We start from the raw sequence: 23,887 nt of genomic DNA on the forward strand, positions 1-23,887 counted from the left end.
TAATTTTGTCAAACATTTCTCAACAAAAACTAGAGACAAAAAAAAAATCTTGACATTTTGGAACTCTTGACAGCGTCTCAAAGTTTTTGCCCCAACCTGTAAATTTCTACACAGTTGTTTTCCGTTTGCAACTTGGCCACCTGCAGGGCTGTTGCTCTACCTAAGACAGTCTCATGCAGGAAGGTGCGTTGACAAGTCCATTGCAAGATGGACCTGGTCTCACAGATTTCATACAGCCAACCCCGTCAGCAAAGGGCAGCCCCCATGAGAAAGCTTATGGGCTTATGGATAAATCATATGCCCCACATCTCCATTTGCTTCCTTTTTGATGAGACTTTTGCATGAACCTGGTTGCTCTTAGAAGATACTTGAGTGAACGTTCGTTTCATCTGATAATACAACGTGCAAGAAAAAGGGATGGATGCAGAGAGAGGGTACACAGAACTGAGCTGGTAAAACCATTAGGTGATGAAAATATGAAGCCAGGGGAAAACCTGCCTTGTATTGAGCTAGGATTCTTGACTGGGGTTCTGGATAAGGAGGGAGTGGTTGTAGATGAGCTTCAGTGCAACACGTGTGTGTTGTCTGTGCCTTTATCAAATCCTCAAAGGAGCCTGGGGCTGCACACCAAGAGCTGGGCCGGGTGCTGCCTCTGCAGGGCTGGATGGAGCTTTGGGGTGCTCATGAGACTCTGAGCCACATTGTCCTCACCACATGACTGTGGAGCACTGCAGATGTGGCCTCTTCGCAGTGAAATGTGCTGAATGTGTAAACCACACACCCCAGATTTCAGAGTTAGTGCACATTCCACACAACATACCTCATTACGGCATGCTACTGTACTGATATAAACCTTGGTTCAAGAAATATAGGCATTATTGAAATGAATTTTATCTGTCCTTTGTACTTTTTGCTGTGACAACTGGAAAAATGTCAGTGGTCTCTGTGGCTCAGGTTTGGTTCCTGCAGACAGTGCTGCCATCAGCCTTTGCGCCCTGTTTCCAGCCGTCTCTATCACATCTAGTCACTGGCCTTCAGCGACACTGAGATGCAGCCGAGAGCCCGTTCCAGTTTCTGAAAGCTGAAAACATATGTATTTCCTGCCTGTTTACAAACAACAGCCTTTGTCCTGGAGAGTGCCAGGGGAGACAGTTAACGAGCCAGGGAGTTCACCTGTGCCATCCCCTCCAGGGAGAGAGCCTGGAACTGGCTCAGGGCTGTGGGCATCTGTGGCTGAATAAAGACTGCCTTTGCCAACTGCCTGGTTCTCCACCCTGCACTCCCCTCCCTCCAGCCTCACTCCCATTCTGAATCTCTTCTGGGAGTGTTTCAACAGGCCCGGCTCTTAGTCTCCTGAACCGGACTGGCCCAGGCAGCTGGAGCATGTGGGACAAGGAAGAACATTTTCTTGGCTCACTCTGTCAGTGTGATTTAATTTTACCTTGCCTTGTGGTCTTCCAGAAGCCCTCAGTGAGTTCCCACTTTGCTCTTTCAGGCAGTACTACGCCTACCTCACCGACACACAGTGCAAGCGCGTAGGAACACAGTGCTGGGTGTTCGGGTGAGTATCTGCTACTGGGGAAGGTTCAGAGCCACTTAGACCCCTAAATTTCTCTGCATATTTCTTGACCCCGTGTTAAGGACCTTTCAGTGTAGTTTTCCTATAAAGGTAAGTGAACAAAGTTTAGGGTTTGTTTTTTTTTTTTAACTATCTTTTTTAAAAATTGTGTATTTGAAATAGAGAAAGAGAAATATCTTCTATCTGCTGATTCACTCCCCAAATGCCATCAACAGCTGGGACTGGGCCAGATTGAAACTAGAACTCCTTCTAGGTCTCCCATGGGTAGAAGGACCCAAGTACTCGAGCCATCTGCTGCCTTCCAGGGTGAACTTTAGCCGGAAGCTGGAGAGTAAGCAGAGTTGGAACTCAAACTCCTGCACTCCGGTATGGGATACAAGCATCCAAAGTGGCAACCTTTTTTAAAATGGTTTATTTATTTAGTTTTGAAAGGCAGAGTTACAGAGGCAGAGAGAGAGAGAGAGAGGTCTTCCATCTGCTGGTTCACTCCCCAAATGGCTGCCATGGCCAGAGCTGGGCCAATCCAAAGCCAGGAGTCAGAAGCTACTTCTGGGTCTCCCACACGGGTGCACAGGCCCAGGACTTGGGCCACCTTCTGCTTTCCCAGGGCATAGCAGAGAGCTGGATCAGAAGTGGATGAGTTGGATGGGACTTGAACAGGCACCCACATGGGATGCCAGCACTGCAGGCAGCAGCTTTACCCGCCAGCCTCCCAAGTAGCAGTTTAACCATTGTGCCAGACACCTGCCCCAACATATTTTATTTTTCAACATTCCTTTTTCTGATTTAAGTAAAGAATCATTATTTGGCAAGTGATCAAAAGAGGGCATAGAAACTGTACCCTACTTTAAAAAAAGGAAATCAGAAGATATTTTCTACACAGAACTCAGAGACCTTGTTTTATAAAATAAATTAGAAAATGGACTGGTCCAGTTTCCTCTCTAGAGACCTCAAGTTGAGGTGACATCAAACTCATGTGTGTTTGCCCACAGTTCTTGTTACTTTCATGCCAAAAGGACCCCTTGCAATAGCTCCTTGCTCTAAGCCAGCCTGATCTTACTGTTCTTGAGAGAAGTAACACATAGTCATATGGTCACAATCTACGGTCTTGGTAGAGATTAAAGGGCTACATCTTAACTTTCTGTTGTTTAACGTTTTAAAAGGGACCATAGATTATTTAGTGTAAGGCCCCCTCCCCTGACTGTTAAACATGAGAGACCCTCTCCAGAATGTCAGGCGAGTAGTTCTTCTGCTTAAACAGCATCAACAATTTCCATTTAGCCGCTGATGTTCTAGAAATGCCCGGCAAATCTGTGCAAGCTCAGCCCCTAGACCTAAGCCAGGTTCTGAATTGATCATGACTGTATAAACAAGTATAAAGAAAATGCACAGTAGAAAAGAAATTACTACTTCCAATGGGTAAAGAGAATAACTCTTTAACATTTAAACTTTAACATTTAAAAAGTACTGCATGCAGGTGGATTAAAAAGTCAGAATATCAGAGAAACTAAAGATCATGCAAAGAAGTCAACCGTTCAGAGACAGTAGCCATTGGTATTTTGATGTCATTCCTTCCCAGCATTTGCTTTGTGTGCATTTGCGTATGAGTAGCGTGTGTGTGTGTGTGTGTGTGTGTGTGTCAGCTCCCATTCCAGATCCTGAGAGGTCGCCAAAAGGATAAGAATGTAGACCATCAAGTGAGATTTAGCAAGTACCTCCCCATCCCCAGAAGACAAAGGGCCACCGTCAGTTGTTCCCCATCAATTCTGTGGCATAAGCTGATTTTCCTGCCCATGGGTGATTGCCGCTAAAGGGGTGATGGTGTGGCTTAGGTTTCCTTAGTTCAGCAATGTCCAAGAGGGAGCAGGCGCACATCCACCAGATTTCTGCGTCTCGGCGGGAGGACGTGGGCCGAGAGGAAGTGCCGCATCCTGCCTTTGAGCTCTCCTTTCCCTCTCACAGTGCCCTTTCCCGGCTGTCAGAAGTCCCCAGGAGGTTCTCATTCCTCCCGGGACTGGGTATTTCCCACGGAACTGTATCCCCTGACCTGAGGGGTCAGAGAGAGGTGGTGTGACCACAGAGTGGTAGAAAGCACCTCCCCTGAATGTCCTGCTTTGTTGACCAGGATGAAAAGAACAGAAATGCAAAAGAAAGATGATTTCCACTTCTTCTGCGTGCTTTGTTGAGAATGGAGAACTCCCAGGGCCACAATAACAAGATTTATGACCCTTGTGAGACACAGTGCACTGTGCTGAAAAAAAAAAATAACAAATCCCTGTTAAGAAATCACCCCAGTATACCCGCCTACGGGCCTGAACATGATGAGAACCGCCTCCTGCCCAGAGCACACGTCCACACAGTCAGTCTACACTGTCCACAGGCCGGCCTGGGAGTGAAACAGGAGCAGGGCCTCCAGACCCCTCTCTCTGAGTGCTTGCCGCCCCCCACCCCGGGGCCCCCACTCCCATCCCCCTACCAGGCCACCTCCTCCCTTTTCTGCCCCACCCCCACCTCCCTGTGGCCCTCATTTCCTTTCCTGTCCCAGCATAAAACCTTTCTGTGTCCAGTTTCCTTTGATAACTCCACTGGCCAGCTTTCTAGCTTTGACAACTAGCAGCCACCGTCTGGCTTGGAGTGAGCCCCGGCTTTAGCAAGATGTGGAGAGAAGAGAAGGAACGCCACTGTGGGTCCTTGGGGAGATGGGAGGGGGCAGGGCAAAGGTCAAACAGGCCCCTGGACCTGAATCTCTTTCCCAGCCGGTGACTTTTTCCTGGGGTTGGGGGAGGCACTTTCCTTCTGTGACTGCCATGTCCTCGTAGCTCAGTACTGCCTTACCACACTGTCCCCTGCCCTTGAACCACACCTCTCTGTGGAGCTGGGACTCCATCCAGGGAGGGAGAAAGCTGTGGTGGGGGCACGCGGGCCCCTTCCCTGTTTAGAGGTCACGTGTGTTCCTTTAGCTCCGCGGGAGTTTGGGGCCAGGCTGATGGGAGCACATTCCCCAGGTGTGCGGTTTATGTTGTCTTTGTCTGCATCGCCCTGATTATAGTTGAGCTCCTGTGCTTCTGAGAAACTGTCATTCCAATTTAAAAAAGAAAAGCAGTTCTGTGCCATGGTCCTGGCAGGAGGCTGGCCAAGCTTTGGCTGGGGGGAGGGAGCAGTCAACTCTGACAGTCCAGGGCTGGGCCCGAGGGCCCAGGGTGGACCCAGCCTCCCACCCGCGAGTGCCCGTCCGCAGAGCCGCAGCCTGCCCAGCTCTTCTCTGCAGCCCTTTCTGGTCTCTGCCTTCATCCCTTCCACCTTCTCCAACCTCCTTCTGTAGCCTCCATCCTGGATTTGCTCCTGTCTACTGCTGTTACCTTTTCTGGCTCCCACCTCTCTCCCCAAACCCCACTTCCATGCCCTCCTACAGATCCTCATCATTGGAAGTGGCACCCAAGCACAAAGGGTCACTTGGGGAGGGAGAGATCGAGAGGGATAGACATTGGCAGCCCCCCCCCCCCCCCGCACTCCTGGGTCATCCCCGCCCTCCTGCCGCCTGTTATCTCACAGCCTCAAGCCAGCCTCCCCTGCCCTGCCCACCATGCTCGCAAGCTGGCCTGCCTCTGCCCCTTCACCCTTTCTCTTTGTGTCTGTCTGTCTGTCTGTTATCAGTTTGTCAAGGCCCAGCCAGACTCTCACTTCCTCTAAAAAAAAAAAGTGCCTTTACTCCCCCTAATCAAAACAAGAGCCCTCATTCTATAACTCAGCGCCTCCTGGCTTCCCAGGTGAGTGTGTGTGTACTGGTTGTGTTTTATGGATCCATGTCTCGTTTGCACTGTTGGGAGCCAGCTCTGAGCTGGCAGGAGGGTGGCCTGCCTGGCTCTGAGTGGCCCTAGGAGTGAGTTCTCAAGCAGCTGCAGAACAGGGTTAGTGAGATGCAGGCTGCCAGGTGGCCTCCTGGTGCAACCTTAGTACCCAAGAGTAGGCTTTGCTGGCAAACTGAAGCTCTGTCTCTGCTTCTCAGGCTCGGCTTGTACTCCCAGCATCCACGTGTGGGCCTGGAGCCTTTGTGCCCCCACTTTGTGTAATGACCCTGCTTGTGCAGTCTTGCTCCATTCACGGAGGAGCTCCCCAGCCCTGGCTCCTCTGTAACACCATCCGTTTTTCCTATCCTGTGGAGCTGAGCCTGTGTGAGTCAGCAGATCCAGAGCCTCCAGTGCAGAAGCCAGCAGCTCACTGCCCGAAAGTTTGTCCTTTAACCTGCTGAAGCGAGATAAGGATGGCTGCAGACATCAGAGGGAGTCCTGGTGCTGGCTGAATTCCGCCAGATGACAGTTTGGCCGGCTCACCATCCTGGGAAAGGTCAGAGAGATTTGAACTTGAACTGAGTAAAGGGAATGAGGAGGTAGGAGGAGGTAGGTGAGGTCTCAGCTGAGAACCTCAACCCAGGCTCCCAGTAGGCTGGAGCCTTTGGCCTCGACCCCAAATTGGGCACCGTTAGAGTCTTGCAGCCTTTTGAAGGGTGCTGTTGATTAGAATAGCCCCTCAGGGCCACCGTAAGAGCGGGGGCAGTGGCCTTGATGGTGGCTTTGATGCTTCCCCCGGTTCCCACTGCTTCTCATCCCCACAGCTCCTCTGTGGGTCCTGGTACCTGGGTTAGTGCAGTACCTGCCAGCTTTCGCCCTTGCCATGTCCCAGTGCTGGAAAGATTACATCACAGTGTGAATCCAGTTGTGTTGAACACTCTGCTCCAAACTCTGGAAGATTGCCCCAGAATAAAACCCAAGCTCTGCAGCGGCCCTCACGTTACTCTGTGTTCCTCCGACCTCAGCTTAGCTCTTTCCCTCACTCAGCCCCTTCCTGAGCCTTTCCAATCTCAGATAACCTCAAAGCTGGCTCCCTTGCTGGATCCTTTAAAAAATAATTTATGTATTTTATCTATTTGAGAGACAGACAAACAGAGCTCCCATCCAATGATTCACTCCCCCAAATGTCTGCAATGCTTGGGGTTGGGCCAAGCCAAAGCCAGGAGAATTCAGTCCAGGTCTCTTGTGCAGGTAGTAGGGACCCAGGTACTTGAGCCATTATGGTCTGCTGCCTCCCAAGGTGCACGTTAGTAGGAAGTTGGAATGAAGAGTGGAGCGAGCACTCTTGGCTCCAAGCACTCTGCTGTGGAATGTGGGCGTGTCAACCAGCATCTCAACCCGGGCCAAACAGCCTACCCCAGCCTCCTCCTCCTCTTGCTCATCTGTCACCTTCCCAGAGAGACGTGTCCACACGTGGGAGCAAAGCATGTCCTGAAGTTTCTGACTCAAAAGCAGTGGTCCTTAGAATAAACTCCAGGGCACTGTGCAGCCAGTCGAGTGGACCTTGACCAGCATTCGCTTAAGGTGAAGTAGAGTGGAAACAGCAGAGTAAGCTAACAGAGGACAAAATCACAAGTTCTTCATGGGCTCACTTTGCATCTCATATTCCAACAACACTTCATGCCATAGAGTAAACGTTCCCGTGAGCTGAGCAGAGGTAGTTTCACAGACAGGGCAGGGCAGATTGGTCATTTCAGTTACGTGTAAGGTCACAGGGAACGGAACAGTGGAGACATAGCTGACTGGCTAACACCAGATTATTTCAGGTTATCTTTTGTGTGTGTGTAAGGGTTAAGGAGTGGGAATTTTGTTATCGTGCTGATTGAAACTGGCCTGTTTGGGATGTTTGGCTGTTCTCTCTCTAATCATGATTTTTCAGAAGGTCAAAGAAACTGCCTAGTTTCAGACTGGTGATGTTGAATGTTGGCACGAGTGACTCCATTCTTGTTTTTAGCCTGTTTGGGACATGGTACAGGAGCTTTGTCTAAAACCATGACCTCCTGTAATTTTCATTTAACAAAGAGTATACCTGGTTCTGTCAAAATGCTGTTTTTGGGTGTGTGTGTGTTTGTGTGTGTGTGTGTGTACAGAGTATTAATTAAACACATGACCAGCGTGCTCTAGTCCCTTGATCACAATGCTTTTCAAAAGGGGCTCAGACCACATGGAATATCCAGAAATCTTTCATGCTGAGCTTAGGGTGTTTTGTGTGGTTTAGAGGTCAGTGGTGGCACCTCTGTCCTGGGGCCAGCACTCTCTGGTGGGAGTTCCTCTGCAAGTCCCAGCTGCAGACGAGATAAGGGGCTTTGTAGGCCCCTCACTGTGCAGGCTGGACGCACCGCACAATCACCTGCCGTCTCGTGCTGGGCCGTGGCCTGGGCCTCGGGATTCCAGTGAAGAAAGCCTGACTATGTTTCTCGGCTGCGATGGTGCTTTCTCACATGTGCCATGCCTTGTCAGGGGACAGCAGTCTGCAGAATCAGGCCTTCTCCTTGACCCTTGTTTGGCTGGGGCTGCAAGGGAAGACAGCCCCCAAGCCTCTAACGATGCGTGAAGGAGACTGGCTTTTCCTGCTGTGCAGCCATAGTTCTAATTCCAGGCCTACGACCTTTCGACCTTTCCTGATGGCAGTGACCTGTGTGTGTGCCAGGGGGCAGGGGCACTGAGGCCTTTTCAGAGAATACTTGTGAGAGTCTACCAACCCCGATTGTCTGGATTCTCAAGCAAGGCACCCAAAGGTGGCGTTGTCTGAAGTCCGTAGTCCCACCCTGTCCTCGGGATCTCACAGCCACGGTGCAACCCCTGCCTCGTCCGTTTTTGCCTTCAAGCTCTGAACCCGAATACAGGCCTGATTTTTGTATTCATAAGTGAAGAAACAAAAGAACAAAAAAGTAGCTTTTTTTCTTTAATAGTTTGATCAAATGGGGAAAACATGAGAGAATGTGTGTGTGTTTTAACATTTTTGTGTTTAGCAAAATCGCTTACAGATCAAGAGAGGATAAAGGATTTATGTTGTCAACAAAAACGGGCTATTTAAACATTTTTAGAAGGCTAGGAGGGAATGTATTTCTTCCTTTAAGTTCTTCTTTTTTAGAGATTTGATTTATTGATTTGAAAGGCAGTGGCAGAGATGGAGGGAGGGAAAGACAAAGAGAAAGAGACATCAATCTTCCATCTGCTGGTTCAATCCCCAGATGGCCACAACAGCTGGGGCTGGGCCAGGCTGAAGCTAGGAGTCTTGAACTTTATCTGGATCTCCCAAGTAGATGGCTGGGGTCCAGGTACCTGGGCTATGGTCTGCTGCTTTCCCAGGGGCATTAGCAAGAGTTGGATCAAATGTGAAGCAACCAGGACTCAAACCATGCATCAGCTTAACCCCCTGTGCCACCCTGCCAGCCGTTGCCTTACACACTGAAACTCACCCTGAGTGGTCAGAGCTAGGGCCCTTGCATAAAGCTACAGGAGGCAGATGCCAGCCCAAGACAGCCAGCATTCACCCAGGGGAAGACACTTCCCTGCCAAGGTGCTGGGCTGGGCTGGAGAGTGTCCACTGGAGGCCGAGTGAGGACCTCCCCAGGTGGGAACAGAGACCCCGTATTGGGTGATGTCTATTACCACCAGCAGTTGAGGGTCTCTAAGAGGAAGCGAGAGGCAAAACTGTTGATTTATTTCTGAAGAAGCTACAGCGGGTTAGTACAAAGTCATCTTGTGGGACGCCTCCTACCAGTGTTGGGGACGAAAATCTTGGGGTGAGTTGAACTTTCTGGCTCAATCGTGCATATATCTGGCATGGTAAATGCTTGGGTAAGATGAGTGAGTATTTGACCTGTCGTTCTCTGTCTAACAGGGTCATTGGTTTCCTGGAAGCTATTGTTTGCATAAAATTTGGACAAGATCTCTTCTCTAAGACCCAAATACTCTATGTTGTGCTTTGGCTTCTTTGTGTGGTAAGTCATTCCTTTTTGCTCAAGGATATTGGCTAAATTCCCATGGTGTCTGTTTAAAACACACACACACACACACACACACACACTGTGAATGAAGCTTCCTTAGAAATCCACAAAATGATGTTCTACTTGTAATAACCTGAGGTTGGCTGTCAGACTGTGGTTCAAGAACAAAACACAGATGACCACTTGGCATCTGAACTAGGTCACCTTCTAGAAAGACCGTGCTGTCCGCAGGTGCACCTCATGTCCATTGATGTCACCTACGGGAATTTCTTTACACGTGCTGGGCATTTAAAGACTGCTGTGAAGGGACAAGGACAGTTGCAACGCTGCTCCTTCATCTCATCATCATGCCTCACACATCTTAACACGCTCGGCACTGTACGAAAGGACAGACTAGACGGTGACTTACAGGCGATAGAAGATGATTCGGAGGGGAATTCTGCCCCATGGCACAACATTACAACCCTCGCCTGGATAGGAGGAGCTCTCCCTGAAGGGAAGGAAGAAGAGGGGAAATCTCTTAGGCCTCCCTCTCTTGTCCCAGGGCTTTTCCCTCGATCTTTAAATGAAGCCAGATCCCGGACTGCCCTTCTTAATTTAATCATTTGACATTATTATCTTAGAGAAAAGTCCCAGTTTTACATTTATGCTGAAGAGTCTTTACTTGGTCTAGAAAGTGAATCTGGGCCTTTTTTATAGTCATAGGATTTCCCGACGTATTTGCCGCTAGAATAGGTGACACCTCATGTGCCCGTCATCGAGTCCCAGCCTTACATCGCGCGATCTTGTTTCCTTTTTTGCCCTGCCTGCTGTCCTCACTCTGTGTTATTTTTAAAGCAGATCCACCTTCGTTCCTCAGGATGTAGCTCTAAAAGATGAGAATGTTCCTTTGTTTGAAAGCAGCTGTCATACCATTGCTGCATCTGAAAGAGAATTGATAATCATTCCCTAATATTAGCAAATATGTACAGTGTCTAACTTATGAATTTTTTTCTGAAGTTTCATATTTTTTAGCTATGTAGGATGATCAACACCCACTCATTGTGATTGGTTGGTTTGTCTTTTAAGTCTCTTTGAATCCGTAGACTTTCCTTCTGTTTCTGGTTCTGTCTTCCTTGCCATGTATTTGTTAAAGAAACTTGCTCTTTTGGCCTGTAGATTCTCCCACAGTTGGATTCTTCCTGTCCTGTAATTTAGCATACTTCTCTGTCCTTTATGTATTTTCTAAATCGGTAATTAGATCGAGAGGCTTCATGAGATTCGGATTTTTTTTTTTTTTTGGCAAGACCAAACTTGGTATTTGTCAAGTCTTTTATTGCATTTCCCAGTGTCTGTTTTCAGGGTTACTTGTTAGAAATTCTCACAGTTGGCCGGCGCCGCTAATCAATAGGCTAATCCTCCGCCTGTGGTGCCAGCACACCAGGTTCTAGTCCCAGTTGGGGTGCCGGATTCTGTCCCGGTCGCTCCTCTTCCAGTCCAGCTCTCTGCTGTGGCCCAGGAAGGCAGTGGAGGATGGCCCAAGTGCTTGGGCTCTGCACCCGCATGGGAGACCAGGAGAAGCACCTGGCTCCTGCCTTCGGATCAGCGCAGTGCGCCGGCTGGGGGCTTAACCAACGGAAAAAGGAAGACCTCTCTCTGTCTCTCTCTCTCACTGTCCATTCACTCTGCCTGTCAAAAAAAAGAAAAAGAAAAAAAAAGAAATTCTCACAGTGTGCCAGGGTACCTTGAGTCTGTTCTGTTCTGTCTCATCTTGGACAACGAAAGGGAATAGTCCTCTCCTTTGTATTTAAACTACAGAATGAGTGTGCCAGTGTATGTTTCCATGCCACTGAGAGTATATATACTGTGTTGGCCGGGGGAGCGTGTCAGCTGTGGGGGGCAGGGGAGAGCTGGCCGGGGCTCTTCTTGGATGTCTCTCTGGTGTGTGCACCTCAGGTTGGCTTGGAGCCTGGTCTGGCTGCATGGGCACAGGTGGGTGCTGTCCTTACTGGCGTTATGGAGCCACACGTCACAGAGAGGGTCAGGTGGACCAAACACCAGAGATGAGGCAGGTGGCCATTCTCACGGCACATCACGGGGCTGCCTGCTGCTGCCCTTCCCACATCTTTGGCCAGAGAGGTCGTCTTAGACCATTGATCCAAGAAGCTTTGTGGGGTTCCCCGCAGTCTCCCTCCCTCTGACTTAAAGAGACTTTCTCTGTGTTGTGTTGCTGACATTTCGCCTGTGCCTCCTGTGTGGCTGAGTTGTGACTTGCCCTCCTTTCTGGGTGATGGGAACTTGCTGAGGGCATGAGCTGGCCCCTTCAGTTAACACCCCACTCCCCCCACTCCCGGGCAGTGCAGTCCATCACTCATTCACAAAACACCTGTTGAGTGCTCCTCAGGGCTGCACCTGGTGCTGCAGGGACACAGATAGCGGTGGACTGGGGCTCGCTGTGCACCAGACCCCGGGCAAAGCTATGTCACTATTTGTCCTTGTGACCCTGATGCTATATGAGACATTTTATTATCCCACATTTATTTATGAGGGAACAAAGGTGCAGAGAGGTTCACTCACTCATCCAGCATCAAAGAGGTCCTTGAGCCAGGCCTCCAGCCCAGATAATCTGGCTAGAGAGCCCACACTGTTCATCACTGCTCCCAGGAGGCGGATACGCGATGAAGACGGCAATAGATGTGCGCATCAGGCTGTGGCCACCAGAGGGAGCACCGGATGAGCTGGGGAGTTGGTGAAGGTCAAGTGTGAGCAGGATTTTGAAGCTAAAAACCTGGCTCTTCTCCCTCTCTTCAAATCAGTGGTGGCCAAGCTCTGTTAACTCAGCAGCGTAGCTCAGCTCCATCTCTCCCTCTGCAGTTCCGCTGCCACGAGACTGTCTGGATGCCATATTTTCTTGCACTTCTGCTTCAAGTCCATTCTGCACACAGCTGCCAAAGTGACCTCCGAAATCCAGACCTGAGTCTCTTTATGCTACTTAGAATCATCCCCTGGGGTTGGAGGATTGAGAGACCAAATAATGGAATCTTTTTTTCCCCACCCAATTTTAAGTATAATTAAGACATAAATAGGGCAGAAGAAGAATATGGAGATCTGAGCAGCATCTTAATTCCCGAGAGTCCACGTTTTTCGGTATGAACTGTACTTGCACAACAGTAAGGCGGATTCCTACCAGTGAACTCCAGAATGAGCCACCCTCCAGCCCCAGGAAGCAGGCCTTCCCACAGTATGTGTGTGTGTGTGTGTGTTCATGTGTGAACGCCTGCCCCTGAACATTGACAGCACAGAGGGAAAGACAGGAAATACCAGCTTCCTAATCTCTATGCCGCAAGCCAGATAAGATAACATCCCCTACCCAGGGAGCAGTGAAAGGTGGAGACAAGTAGTGCGGCTCCCTCAACCCAAAAGGAAACATCTAGAAGGAAGAAGGTTCTGTCTCCCACAAAAAAATGTGCCACATGAATTGGGAAGTCTTTTTTTCTTTTTTTTTTTTTTTTTTTTTTTGACAGGCAGAGTGGACAGCGAGAGAGAGAGACAGAGAGAAAGGTCTTCCTTTTGCCGTTGGTTCACCCTCAATGGCTGCGGCAGCCGGTGTGCTGCGGCCGGCGCACCGCGCTGATCCGAAGGCAGGAGCCAGGTGCTTCTCCTGGTCTCCCATGGGGTGCAGGGCCCAAGCACTTGGGCCATCCTCCACTGCCTTCCTGGGCCACAGCAGAGAGCTGGCCTGGAAGAGGGGCAACTGGGACTAGAACCCGGTGTGCCAGCGCCGCAGGCGGGGGATTAGCCTATTGAGCCACAGCACCGACCTGGGAAGTCTTGCTTATGTGTTTAGGGCCTTTGTTTTCTGGAACACTCCATCAAATCCATCCACACTCATACTCCACATGTGAGCTGCACCAAACTGCTGAGTTACCTAAACAAGTCATCCTTCCAGGTATCTCTTGTATTGACTTTTGATGTATCCTTTACTTGATCCGAAAACTTTTCCTGCCATCCCTGCCTAGGGAAATTTAGCCCCCAAGACCAAGTTTAGAATCTTGTCCCTCGTGAGAAGTACCCCCAGCTCCAAGGCAGGTGGGTAACTGCCTGCTCCTGGCCGGTCACACGTGGTGCATTAACTCTGCGAGTCCCGACCCGAGTGCGATGACTTTTGTCTGGCTCCTCAGCATTGCACTTCTTGCTCACAGTGAGAAGGTCTCATTCATCCTGGTGTTCCCCACTGTCTCGAGCATGGTGCCTGGTGCACGGGAAACACTGGGCGGGCTCAGGGACCAGCGTGTGCAGGGTTCCCAGAGTGCAGGAGGATGGCAACCTGTTTGAGGGGCGAGAGTAAAGAGAACTGCATGCAGGAGGAGGAAGATGGGGCCAACTGCTTAGGGAGGGCTTCGTGGGTGTGTTTGCACCCCCAACCCCTCACATGGGAAGACAGGGTGGTCTGACCTGTGTCTCCTAGAGGAAGCCTGGAGCGTGGGGGTGTCTAGAAGGCAGTTGGCAGGGGCGGTGCAGTCAGAGGGTGTGGCAGGTCCTGGTCACCAGTGACTGAGGCTGCACCAGGGCACAGGCACTGAGGATGCAGAGAAAGGACTGGCTGTGAGAGTTGGTTAAGAGGTCCACTCAGCGGGACCCCACTGTCCCTGTGGTAGCTGGAAGGGGACCCGAGGGTGACTCCAAGGTTCCTAGACTCGGAGTGGGGGTTGTAGGAGAAGGCCGGTGAAGCAGGACGTGAGTTTGGGTCAGGAGGGTTGCGCTCTGAAGGACTTTCCAGCTTATAAGGGGATGCAGCCTGTTCCGTTGGGGATTCCAGGCCATCTTGGTCATCGGTGGAGACGAGAGACTCAGGCCCTGGCTGTCCATGTGGAGGGCACGGCTGAAGCTGGGATTAGGTTCCGAGTAAGGGGCGAACCTCAGCAAGAGACACAGCCTGAGGATGCATTCCGTGGAGTGGCAGTGCTCAAGAAGCTGGGGCAGCAGCAGACAGACAGAATCCCCTGATGAGACTCTGGCTGGGCGGGCTCAGGGATCCCTGCTGCCTGGCCCCTTTACTGACCAGAGAAGGGTGGAGATGGGTCCTGGCATTTCTTCCTCTTCATGGCCTTTGTTAAAAGAGCAGGAGGGGTCTCACACCCAGGAGAGTATGAACTTATTCAACAGAGAAACAGCCCCTGATGGTTCCCCTTGCTGGGTGAGAGATGGGCACCGAGCTGGAGGTTAAGGTGGAAGCAGAGAGCCTGGTTAGCAGGGTAGTGAGTGCTCCTTGCCATGATGTGGAAGCTGAGCCAGGGCCCCGCCCTCCCTGCTGCCACACCCGTGCTGGTCATGGACTGCCAGGCTCTTGTCCCACATCCTTTCCTTTTCTTGGTGCAGTCTGCACATTGGAAGTGTGTATGGGCTCTGGCTTTCTCAGCAGGTGCAGGTGCGATTGCAAACCTTCAAATTGCTGGCTTTTGTCTCCTGGGACAAGTGTGAAATGGGCCTCTCTCCCCACAGGTGAAGTGAGAGGTTTGGCAGCCCGATGAGCCCTTTGTGTGGCGATTGTGACGATAAGCATCTGTCCTTGCCACCTGCCAGTGTTTGCCTGGCTCTTGCAAAGCCAGCTCTGCCTGCTGCTGTTGGCTGCTGAAGGGAGCCACAGCTGGCCACTCCTGCCCTCCCGGGCCTGAGCAGAACCGAAGAGCCTGGGTGCCTGCCCTCTGGTGGTCAGAATTCACAATGGCAGTCTAGTGCAGTGACCAGCTTCCCTCCCCCCAGCACAGGTTTAGGAGGGGGACCCTAACCATGCGGCCCCACTGTGTGAAATTCAGGGAGGCCTGTTTTGCTCTTTGTAAAGAACCCAATGCATGGGAGAGGCTTACACACTGTAAACTCTCCATGTCATAAAAATGGCACATTTTATGTAAGAAATTATCCAAATATTAAGAATATGTTCAAGGTTAAAAAAAGTAATTTCCATTTTATAACTCTAATACATTCATTTGTTGCTGATTTATCTGGTGGTCAATTTGATCTTTGGAATCTCTGTAGATGCAGCCAGTTTGCACCTGGATTTGGGGTGAGGTGACAGGTAAATGACAGGTGTCCAGATTGCCACCGGAAACACAGTGGGAGAGACAGCGCTGGCCAGCCAGGACCGCCTGCTGTAAATGGGCCCCTAAAGCAAGGTGTCCTGAGGGAGCAGGCGGCTCAGTCATCGCTGTACACTTAGTGCAGACTGTTGCTGGGCGCCGGTCCTGGCCTGCTCTCTTACACCCTCCGCCCTCCCTCCACTGGCACTCAGCCGTGGCAGCCCGAGACTTTCCCCAGCTTTCAGGGGCTTTCCCTGACATGTTTTGAAACTCCAGATTCTCGTATAGACGGTCCTCAACTCAACCGTGATCCCATCGACGATTTTCAACTTGGCGAGGACGGTCCAGAAGGACCTGAATCTGAATGTGGATCTTTTCCCAGGCTAGTGTTACTCCGTATGATCCTCCCTGCCCGTGCTGGGCAGCGGCAGCCAGCACAGCTCCCAGGGAGCCAGGCGGCCGGGCTGCAAGGGGACATAGCCAAGCGCCCTACTGCATCGCCAAGCGAGGACATTCAATAGGTTAGGGGTACAAAGCACATTTCCAATTTACAATGAGTGGATGGGGATGTAGCCCCATCCTGTGTGCGGTGTATCTGGATATACTTGTCTTTTCTTGAATCGGGACCATTTAGGCGGTGGCGCAAGGCAGGTGGGCAGTGTAAACCAGGGGTCAAGGTTGCCCCTGTCCCTGGGCACACATGGATCAGGCCTTCTCATTTCCCTGGGCGCCTGACCAAGCATTTTTATTTTCCCTTGATTTCCCTATCTACTTAAACAAGAAGAACGAAAGCAACAAGAGCTAAGGTCAGGGCCGGGCCCTTGGCAGCACGGGCAACAGTGCACCACCGAGCTGTGCCACGACACGGCAGGCGCCACCGGGGCCCAGACTGAGCTTGGGAACACTCTTCCCCACCCTGAGCCCTCACAGCAGGGGGACGAGGAGCCACCAGGAAAGTCGCAAATGGTGTGGGGGCTCCCAAGTCCTCTTTAATGGGACCACAGAGTTGTAACAAAAGGGTTTCCTGCTGTCGCCTCCGCACCACAGTGCTGTCGGAGTCACAGGTGGCGGCTGTGGTCTCAGGGTCACCCTTGTCAAAAACTCTGGGCTCGTGCCCCCATTCCAGCCCCTGCCGTCCCTCAGGGACTCATCTCTGCCACACCCAGCCTTTTTGAAACCAGCTCCGTGGGCAGGTGGCAGGAACGTGTCATGCCTTCCCAGACGGCTCCCAGTGGGAACCCTGAGGTTCTGGGAGCTGGGTTTTTGCTCAGCTCCATTCATTCAATGACCCTGTGCTTGTCTCCTCCTTCCAGGCCTTCACCACCTTCCTGTGTCTGTACGGCATGGTCTGGTACGCGGAGCACTATGGCCACCGGGAGAAGGTACGGAAGTGGGCAGAGCTGGCCTCCCCTTAAATGCTCACCGGAGCTTGTGCTTGTGGGTCTCCTTCAGCCTGGCCACTAGGGAAACCTACCCATGCCGGGATGCTTGCCCTGCTTGTCACTGCCCTCATCCGTTTGTCGGTATTTTCTTTTTAATTTTGTTATTTTTGTTTACTTGAACGGCAGAGAAGCAGAGACATCTCTCCGCTGCTGGTCCACTCCTTAAAGTTTTGCATCAGCTGGAGGTGGGCCAGGCCTAAGCCAGGGGCTGGGAACTCCATCCAGGTCTCCCACATGGGAAGAAGGGACCCACATACCTGAGCCATCACCTGCTGCCTCCCTGGGTGCATGTTAGCAGGAGGCTGGAAGTAGAAGCAGAGCTGGGACCCTGACCCAGGCACTCCAGTGCGGGATGAGGGCATCCCAGTCCGATCCTTACCTGCCGCACCGAACACCTGACTCCTTTTTTAAAGGAGTTATTGTATGGGGCTGGCATTGTGGCATAGCAGGTTAAGCCTCCTCCTGTGATGCTGGCATTCCATATGGGCACTGATTCGAGTCCTGGATGCTCCACTTCCAGTCTGGCTCCCTGCTAACAAGCCTGAGGAAGCAACGGAAGATAGCCCCAGTACTTGGGCCCCTGCACCCACGTGGGAGACCACAAGAAGCTCTTGGCTCCTGCCTTCAATTTGGCCCAGCCCCAGCCATTTGGCCATTTGGGTAGTAAACCAGTGGATGGAAGAGTTCTCTCTCTCTCTCTTTATAATTCTGCCTTCCAAATTGAAAAAAAAAATCTTTAAAAAAAATAGCAGTTTTTTTTGAAAGGCAGAAAGGAAAAAACAGAAGACAATATATTTTTACCCTCCTTTTTTGTTTTCTTTTTTAAGATTTCTTTCTTTCAAAGTTAGAGATATAGAGAGAAGGAGAGACAGAGAGAGAGAGGGAGAGAGAGAGAGGAGAGAGAGAGATGTTCCATCTGCTGGTTCACTCCCCAGATGGCTACAATGGCCAGGGTTAGGCCAGCCCAAAGCTAGGAGCCAGAGCTTCTTCCAGGTCTCCCACATGGGTACAGGGGCCCAAGCATTTGGACCATCTTCTGCCACTTTTCCCAGGCCATTAGCATGGAGGTGGATCAGAAGTGGAGCAGCCAGGACATGAACCGGTACCCGTATGAAATGCCAGCGATGAGGTGGTGGCTTTACCCACTGTGCAACAACAGTGTCCCCATTTTTTAAAAATATTTATTAATTTATTTGAAAGAGTTTCAGAGACAGGGAGATACAGAGAAAGAGAGAGAGAGAGAGACCTTCCATCTCTGGCCTCAAGGATAAGGGCTGGGCCAGGCCAAAGCCAGGAGCCTGGAACTTCCTCTCGTTCTCCCACATGGGTGGTAGAGGCCCAAACACTTGGACCATTTTCCACTGCTTTCCCAGGCACATTAGCTGGGAGCTGGATCGGAAGTGGAGCATCTGGGACACAAACTAACACCATATGGGATGCCGGCACTGCCATCTACCCAGCCGTATTTTTTTTTTAAAGTAAAAATATTGCTTTTGCCCATTCTTTGTAATTTTAGCATAAGGATGGCAAGGCAGTTTCTGGAAGGTTGATTCTGCATCCGCTGGCAGAAGAGGCTTGTGTTTCTGGCTGAGAGACCAGAAGCGTGCGGTTCTGTCTCCTGCTCGTGATGATCCCAGCCCCGTGGCAGGGCCGGCTCCTCCACACTGCCCCACCCTGCCAGCCCTGCTCCCTCCCGGGCAGTTCTGGAAATAGCATCACTCACCAAGCCTCTCTCTCCCCAGACCTACTCAGAGTGTGAAGACAGCACCTACAGCCCGGACATCTCCTGGCACCACGGGAAAGGTACAAAAGGTACCTGTTTCTTGCTCTGTTTATAAAGTGTTCCTGGCTCCTCTGCCCCAGCAGGCCCACTAAGGAGGCTGGGACTCAGAGTGTTGTCCTCTGAATGTCTATCCTGTAGGCCTCGTGGGAGCTCCAAGCTGCTCAGCCCACGTCTCCTGTCACTCGTTAAGAAACAGACAAAACACTCGCAGGGTCTGCCCGAGACGCCAGCTTTGTAAGCCGAGGTTCTGCGTGGCCCTGCCTTTCCCAAGGCGAGAAAACCTGCCAAGGCCTGCGCTGTCCCGAGCCCCCTGGTGGGGATGCGCTTCCTCTTGGCTTTCATTGCCAGTGAAGAGCGTCAGAGGGAATTGTGCACCAGGAGGAAAAGCCTCTCTGGTTTAAGAGGCAGCGCAGTAGGGGGAGAGGCATTGCCCCAGGGAGCATTTTGGAAGAGATTTGGGTCACGTGGTTATTTTAAAGCACTAGGCCTGTGCACCAGTGACCCCAAGGAGGCTCCTTTGGCCAGTGGCTCTCGGTCAGTTCTTGGAAGCTGATTGGGAAGTTCGGCCAGGGGCAGTGCTGAGTGCCCGAGTTGGTGTGCCCGAGTTGCTCAGAAGTTGCTTTGCTGAGTTCCTTTGGGGTTAAGCTTGGAGCTCCCTGCCCCGGGAAGCAGCAGTGTGCACCATGCTGAGGTACCCGCCACCCTTTGGGGCTGGTTTCTCCCCATTCAAGGAGAGGGTGGGTGTCCCAATGTGGAATGCTGGTAAGAGGGGCCATGGGGCTCCCCAGACTTGTGTTAGGTAGACTCAGCCCCTTCCAGACTAGGCCTTGGCACCCCCAGTTTCTCTATTGGAAAGAGTTAAGCAGTGGTGAAGCTAAATGGATCAGTAAAAAGAAAAAAATGGTAAGAAAGGGAAAAAGGCTCCAGCAAAAGAACCCCTTGGACTAACAGGCGATTCCTAGGTGGAGATGTTCCATGGCAGAGCCCAGGGGCAGGGAACCCATGGGCTTGGCTGTGAGACCAGGGCTTGACCCCAGCCCCAGTGTGAGGTCAGAGCCAGCCCGATGTTGCTGCTGCAGTGTAGCCCCCGGTCTGTATGTCAGGGCAGCAGAAGCCTGGTTTGGAAAGACGGCTTTGAGATCAAAGAATAGAGGCCCTGCACCCTCTTTAATGCCACAAGTCAAGAATCCTTTCCAGTTTAAGGCTTAGGAACCCTGGCATGTCCCGGGTCAAGGTGTGGAGACCCAGGGAACGCACCCTTGGCTTGCAGAGGTGGGAAGGATGCCCGTCGGCTCACATTTTCGTTGTCTTTCGTTTGTGCCTCGCTTGTTTGCTCTCCCACTTCCAGTCCTCCCTCATCCCCACGAGCACATGTTCACTACCCAGGGGGGCTGAGCGCATTTTTCAAGATGCACCCAGGCTTCATGGGGCTGTTAAACACCAAGGCCCCTCAGCTGCCTTACTTTAGTGCCGGGTGTCCATGCGCTTGGCCTTGACGTACCGAGGAGGCCACTAGAGGGAGTGCATGTACCAGGGAAGAGCACGCTGTCAGCTGGCAGGCCTGTGGCAACTGAGACTAGAGACCACACATCCGGGCACGAGCTCCGGAGGCCTCACAGCCCAGGGTGACTGTGTGCTCTGGTTCCTTTGGCCAGGTTCTGAAGACAGCCCACCCAAGCATTCAGGCAACAACGAGAGCCATTCTTCCAGAAGACGGAATCGGCATTCCAAGTCCAAAGTCACCAATGGAGTTGGAAAGAAATGAAAGACCCTGGTTAATCAAAGATGTCCCAGAGAGTGCCTAGAACTGAGAGGGAAGCAGAACTCGTGTAGATCTCCCCGTTAGGAGGTCGGGACGCGCAGAGCCAACGGGAAGAGGAGCGGGAACGGTGGGGGGGGGTCATTGTGTGAAGAGCGTTAAGTCTTGTTTCCCAAAGACCTGGCCGCAGCAGGCGGATCTTTGCCTGGGGTCCTTTGCCAATTTAGGGTCTGTCCTAACTTCAGCACTTGGCACACAGTCACCGGGAACAGTGCCGTGTGTTGGGCGGACAAGGCAGCTCTTCACTCAGTGTTGCCAAGGGCAGCTGCGGGCTGCTCTGTGTTGTGGATGCCGTTCAACACCTACGTTGAGACAAGGTGTTAACTGGACGGTTAATGGACTGGTCACCGGTTTTTATTTTTATGAATCTGCCTTTCCATATGATTGGTTTGTGTAAGTTCAGGCCATTTTTCTGTCTTTTATTTTGTTGTTTCTGTTTTTAAGTTTAGGATGCTTAAGAGCCTTCAGAAGCCACTGTTGAAACTGGGGGAGGGCTCCCCTTCCTTGAATCTAGAGAGGAGAAGGGGGAGCGCTCTTGCGTTCCTGTCTAGCAACCTCAGCCCCCCTTTGAAGACCTTCTGCCGCGCGGCAGGTGCACTGCAGTCTGAGGAAGGGTTGGCTGCCTGCATAGGAACCTGAGCTTCACATCCGAACCCATTTCGTTCCGTTGCAAATGTCACTTGTCCAGACGGACCCACCATGCACAAAAGCAAACCTGTGACAGGGGCAGTGAACACCACGGCTCCTCCCCCAGCCAGGTGCCTTTTACCTTCGCTCTGTTTTCCTTCCCTGGTGTGTTATAGCTGACACTGTCTTTAGTCCCGTGTGAGGTGCTGGTGAGTATTACCTTCCATGCGTGCCATGCTCTGGAACACTCTCCCCGGTAGTTCACCACCTCTGATGGATTCCTGTTTTCAATAAAACACGCGCAAGCCCGTCAAAGGTCTGTCTCCATCAGCTGCTCATTTCTTTATGTCTTACTGGCGTCTTCCATTGTTTGTAAGCAATCTCTGTATTTTGCAAGAAACTCTAGGATAATATGCACATATGGTTGTTTTATTTGGTGAAGAGAAAAAAAAGCAAAATAATAGGTATTTTAAAGGGTTTTCAGCTGCATATGTCCAGTTCCTAACCTTCCCAAACAGTTAACGGGAGAACACATGCTCATTGTTTTTTGCTGTGTTAATGGTGACCAAGTGGGATTTGTTTTCCATCCAACAAGTGGCCAGTGCCTGGTTGATTAGCTTACAGATATAAACCCACTGAAAGCAGCCCTTTTGTTCCCTCATTTCACAGAGCACAAAGCTGTCAATGTCTTTTCTCCCTTTAAGGAAATCTTTGGCCCTAGAAGCGTCTGTTTGTCTTTGGCTGCAAAAGAATTCCAAGTTGAAGGGGTTAATTGAATTACACCAATCTGGGGTCCCATCCTGTGCTTTCAGCCACCATGTGGTTCTGAGCCACCCACCAACTTGCTCCTGCAGCTGGACGGACGTGTCGTGGCGGCGACGCCGCACAGTGGCTGGGTCTGTGTCCCGAGGAAGGGAATGGGCCCGAGCTCTGAGCTTTGCCATGCAGCCCAGCCGCGTGGACACAACCATCTGTGTGAACGTGGAAGACAGACTAAGAGGTACATGGTTCAGACACCTGCCTGCGCCTCTACAACCCCTCAAAAAGGCTTTTTTTAAAACAGAGGTGCAGTTCACAAGCATGCCCTTAAGTGAGTATGTTTCATTTGCATCTGTGCCCTGCTTTTCTGAACATACATCTCAGGTGCATCATATTCTGCACCTCCTTCCTCACCCTGCCTCTGGCACATCAGTGGTGCCAAGTAACCACTGGGAGAGCGGGTAGAGCTGGGCCTGGTGTGCTGAAATGCCTGTCCAGTCCACTGATACGCCTGCCCATGTCCTTTCTCCAAGGCCAGCATGTAGGCCAGCACTGTTTAGCGTGTGTCACAGTTGATATTACTGAGGCGTATGTGATGAGCACAGTGTGAGAAACAGTATTTATCCCCCTGGCTTTGTAGGAAACAGCTGGGAAAGTCTTCAGATTACTGTCCGTGCTCTTTCTCTGAGTTGAAACTTTCTTTTTCCCCTTTCGATCAGAGCTCTTGACTACAGCGGTTACAAAACCAGCCTTCCCATGGCTGGCCAGATCCACAGCTGCCAGTCCCTCTGGAAACTGTACCACTGGACTTGGCCTGCTTTTCCCAACTGTGTCCTACAGCGACTCTGGGGATGGGGCTCACTCGGATAGAAATAGAACCTGATTCCAAGTCATCAACTGTAAATTATCTCAAGTTCCCCATTTGCAAACCTCTGTCTCTTAAAAGAGATCATTATAGGCATAAAGCAAGAAGAATGTTCTGGGTCTATTTCTCCTTAGGAAACACTGCACTGAGTGTTAGGTACTTTCCCTTTCTGTCACTCTGGGTCTTGCCAGTCCTCCCATGCTTTTTCTATGTGTGTTTGCACAATTGGTAGGGTCCTTGGCTGAACTACTCCCACAGCAGTGCTGCGACATCTCATTGACCACTTAAACATGTTGACGGTGCAAGACAGCCTACAAATGCCAGTCGTGTTTTCCGTGGGGTGGGGTGGGAGGGTTCTGTAGGAAGCTCGTGAATAAAGTCCTTGCCCAGGTGAAAGAAGAGAGAGCGTGCTGCAGAACACAGGAGGCCCAGCCCTGTCGGTCTTGCCTCTGAAGCCACGTGCTGGGCAGCATCCCCCAGCGGTGCCCTCTTTTCGTCAAGCCTGGGCCGTTCACAGTGTTTAGGGGATCACTTAGCTCACGTTTAGCTGACTGAAAAGACATAGGCTGGACACAGATGACGAGGCTGCCGCATGCAGAGTGGGACAGAAAACACCACCGTTGGAAGCCGGATGGAAGTAAGCCCTTTAAACACAGGGCACTTCACTTCCACACTCTGGATTGTGCTCAGTGACTGCTGTGGAATTCCAGGGCCCACCACCGTCTTTATCAGGGACACCTTTTTCTTTTTAATCAATCTTAGCGTGATGACAGCTAGAAATCCCACAGGTAAAGGATGACCATGATAGGTATAGTTCCTGTTTATAGGACTGAAGTCAGGATGTAAGGAGGACCAGCTCTCTGTTTATCAGTGTTCCTTGCATCATAGAACCTCTGCCCTGCGTGTGTGTGCATGTTTCGAGGATTGCATTTGAGATTTGTTCTTTGCAAGGGCCAGCACTGGTAATGCTGAGACCAATTGCACTTGCTGCAAACCTGTAATGATGACATTTTTATAACATTTCCCCTTACCGCATTATAATCTAGACCTGATGGTAGGACTATCACAGGCAAAGATTGTGATGGCTTTTAGATTGAACTCTGGCATTTGCTGCAATAAATAAATATGGCTATTTTGCTACCTTTGAATTTAAAGG

At 51.1% G+C, this 23,887-nt stretch overlaps 1 protein-coding gene across 2 annotated transcripts in view; it reads left to right on the plus strand.

Annotated features, from left to right (window-relative positions):
- Positions 1-21,422, plus strand: part of PTDSS1 (phosphatidylserine synthase 1) — a 74,294-nt gene extending 52,872 nt beyond the window's left edge. The window contains exons 9-13 of one of the 2 annotated variants that reach the window (XM_070075330.1): positions 1,496-1,561; positions 9,275-9,374; positions 16,750-16,818; positions 18,621-18,681; positions 20,317-21,422. In XM_070075330.1, coding sequence (XP_069931431.1) covers positions 1,496-1,561; positions 9,275-9,374; positions 16,750-16,818; positions 18,621-18,681; positions 20,317-20,426 — 406 coding nt within the window. In that variant the 3' untranslated portion in view covers positions 20,427-21,422. Of the gene's footprint in view, positions 1-1,495; positions 1,562-9,274; positions 9,375-16,749; positions 16,819-18,620; positions 18,691-20,316 lie in introns of both variants that reach the window. The other variant, XM_070075329.1, reaches the window with a different exon arrangement.
- The last annotated feature ends 2,465 nt before the right edge of the window (positions 21,423-23,887 follow it).

The sequence above is a fragment of the Oryctolagus cuniculus genome, chromosome 6, assembly GCF_964237555.1.
Source record: "Oryctolagus cuniculus chromosome 6, mOryCun1.1, whole genome shotgun sequence".
NCBI classification, from domain to species: domain Eukaryota; kingdom Metazoa; phylum Chordata; class Mammalia; order Lagomorpha; family Leporidae; genus Oryctolagus; species Oryctolagus cuniculus.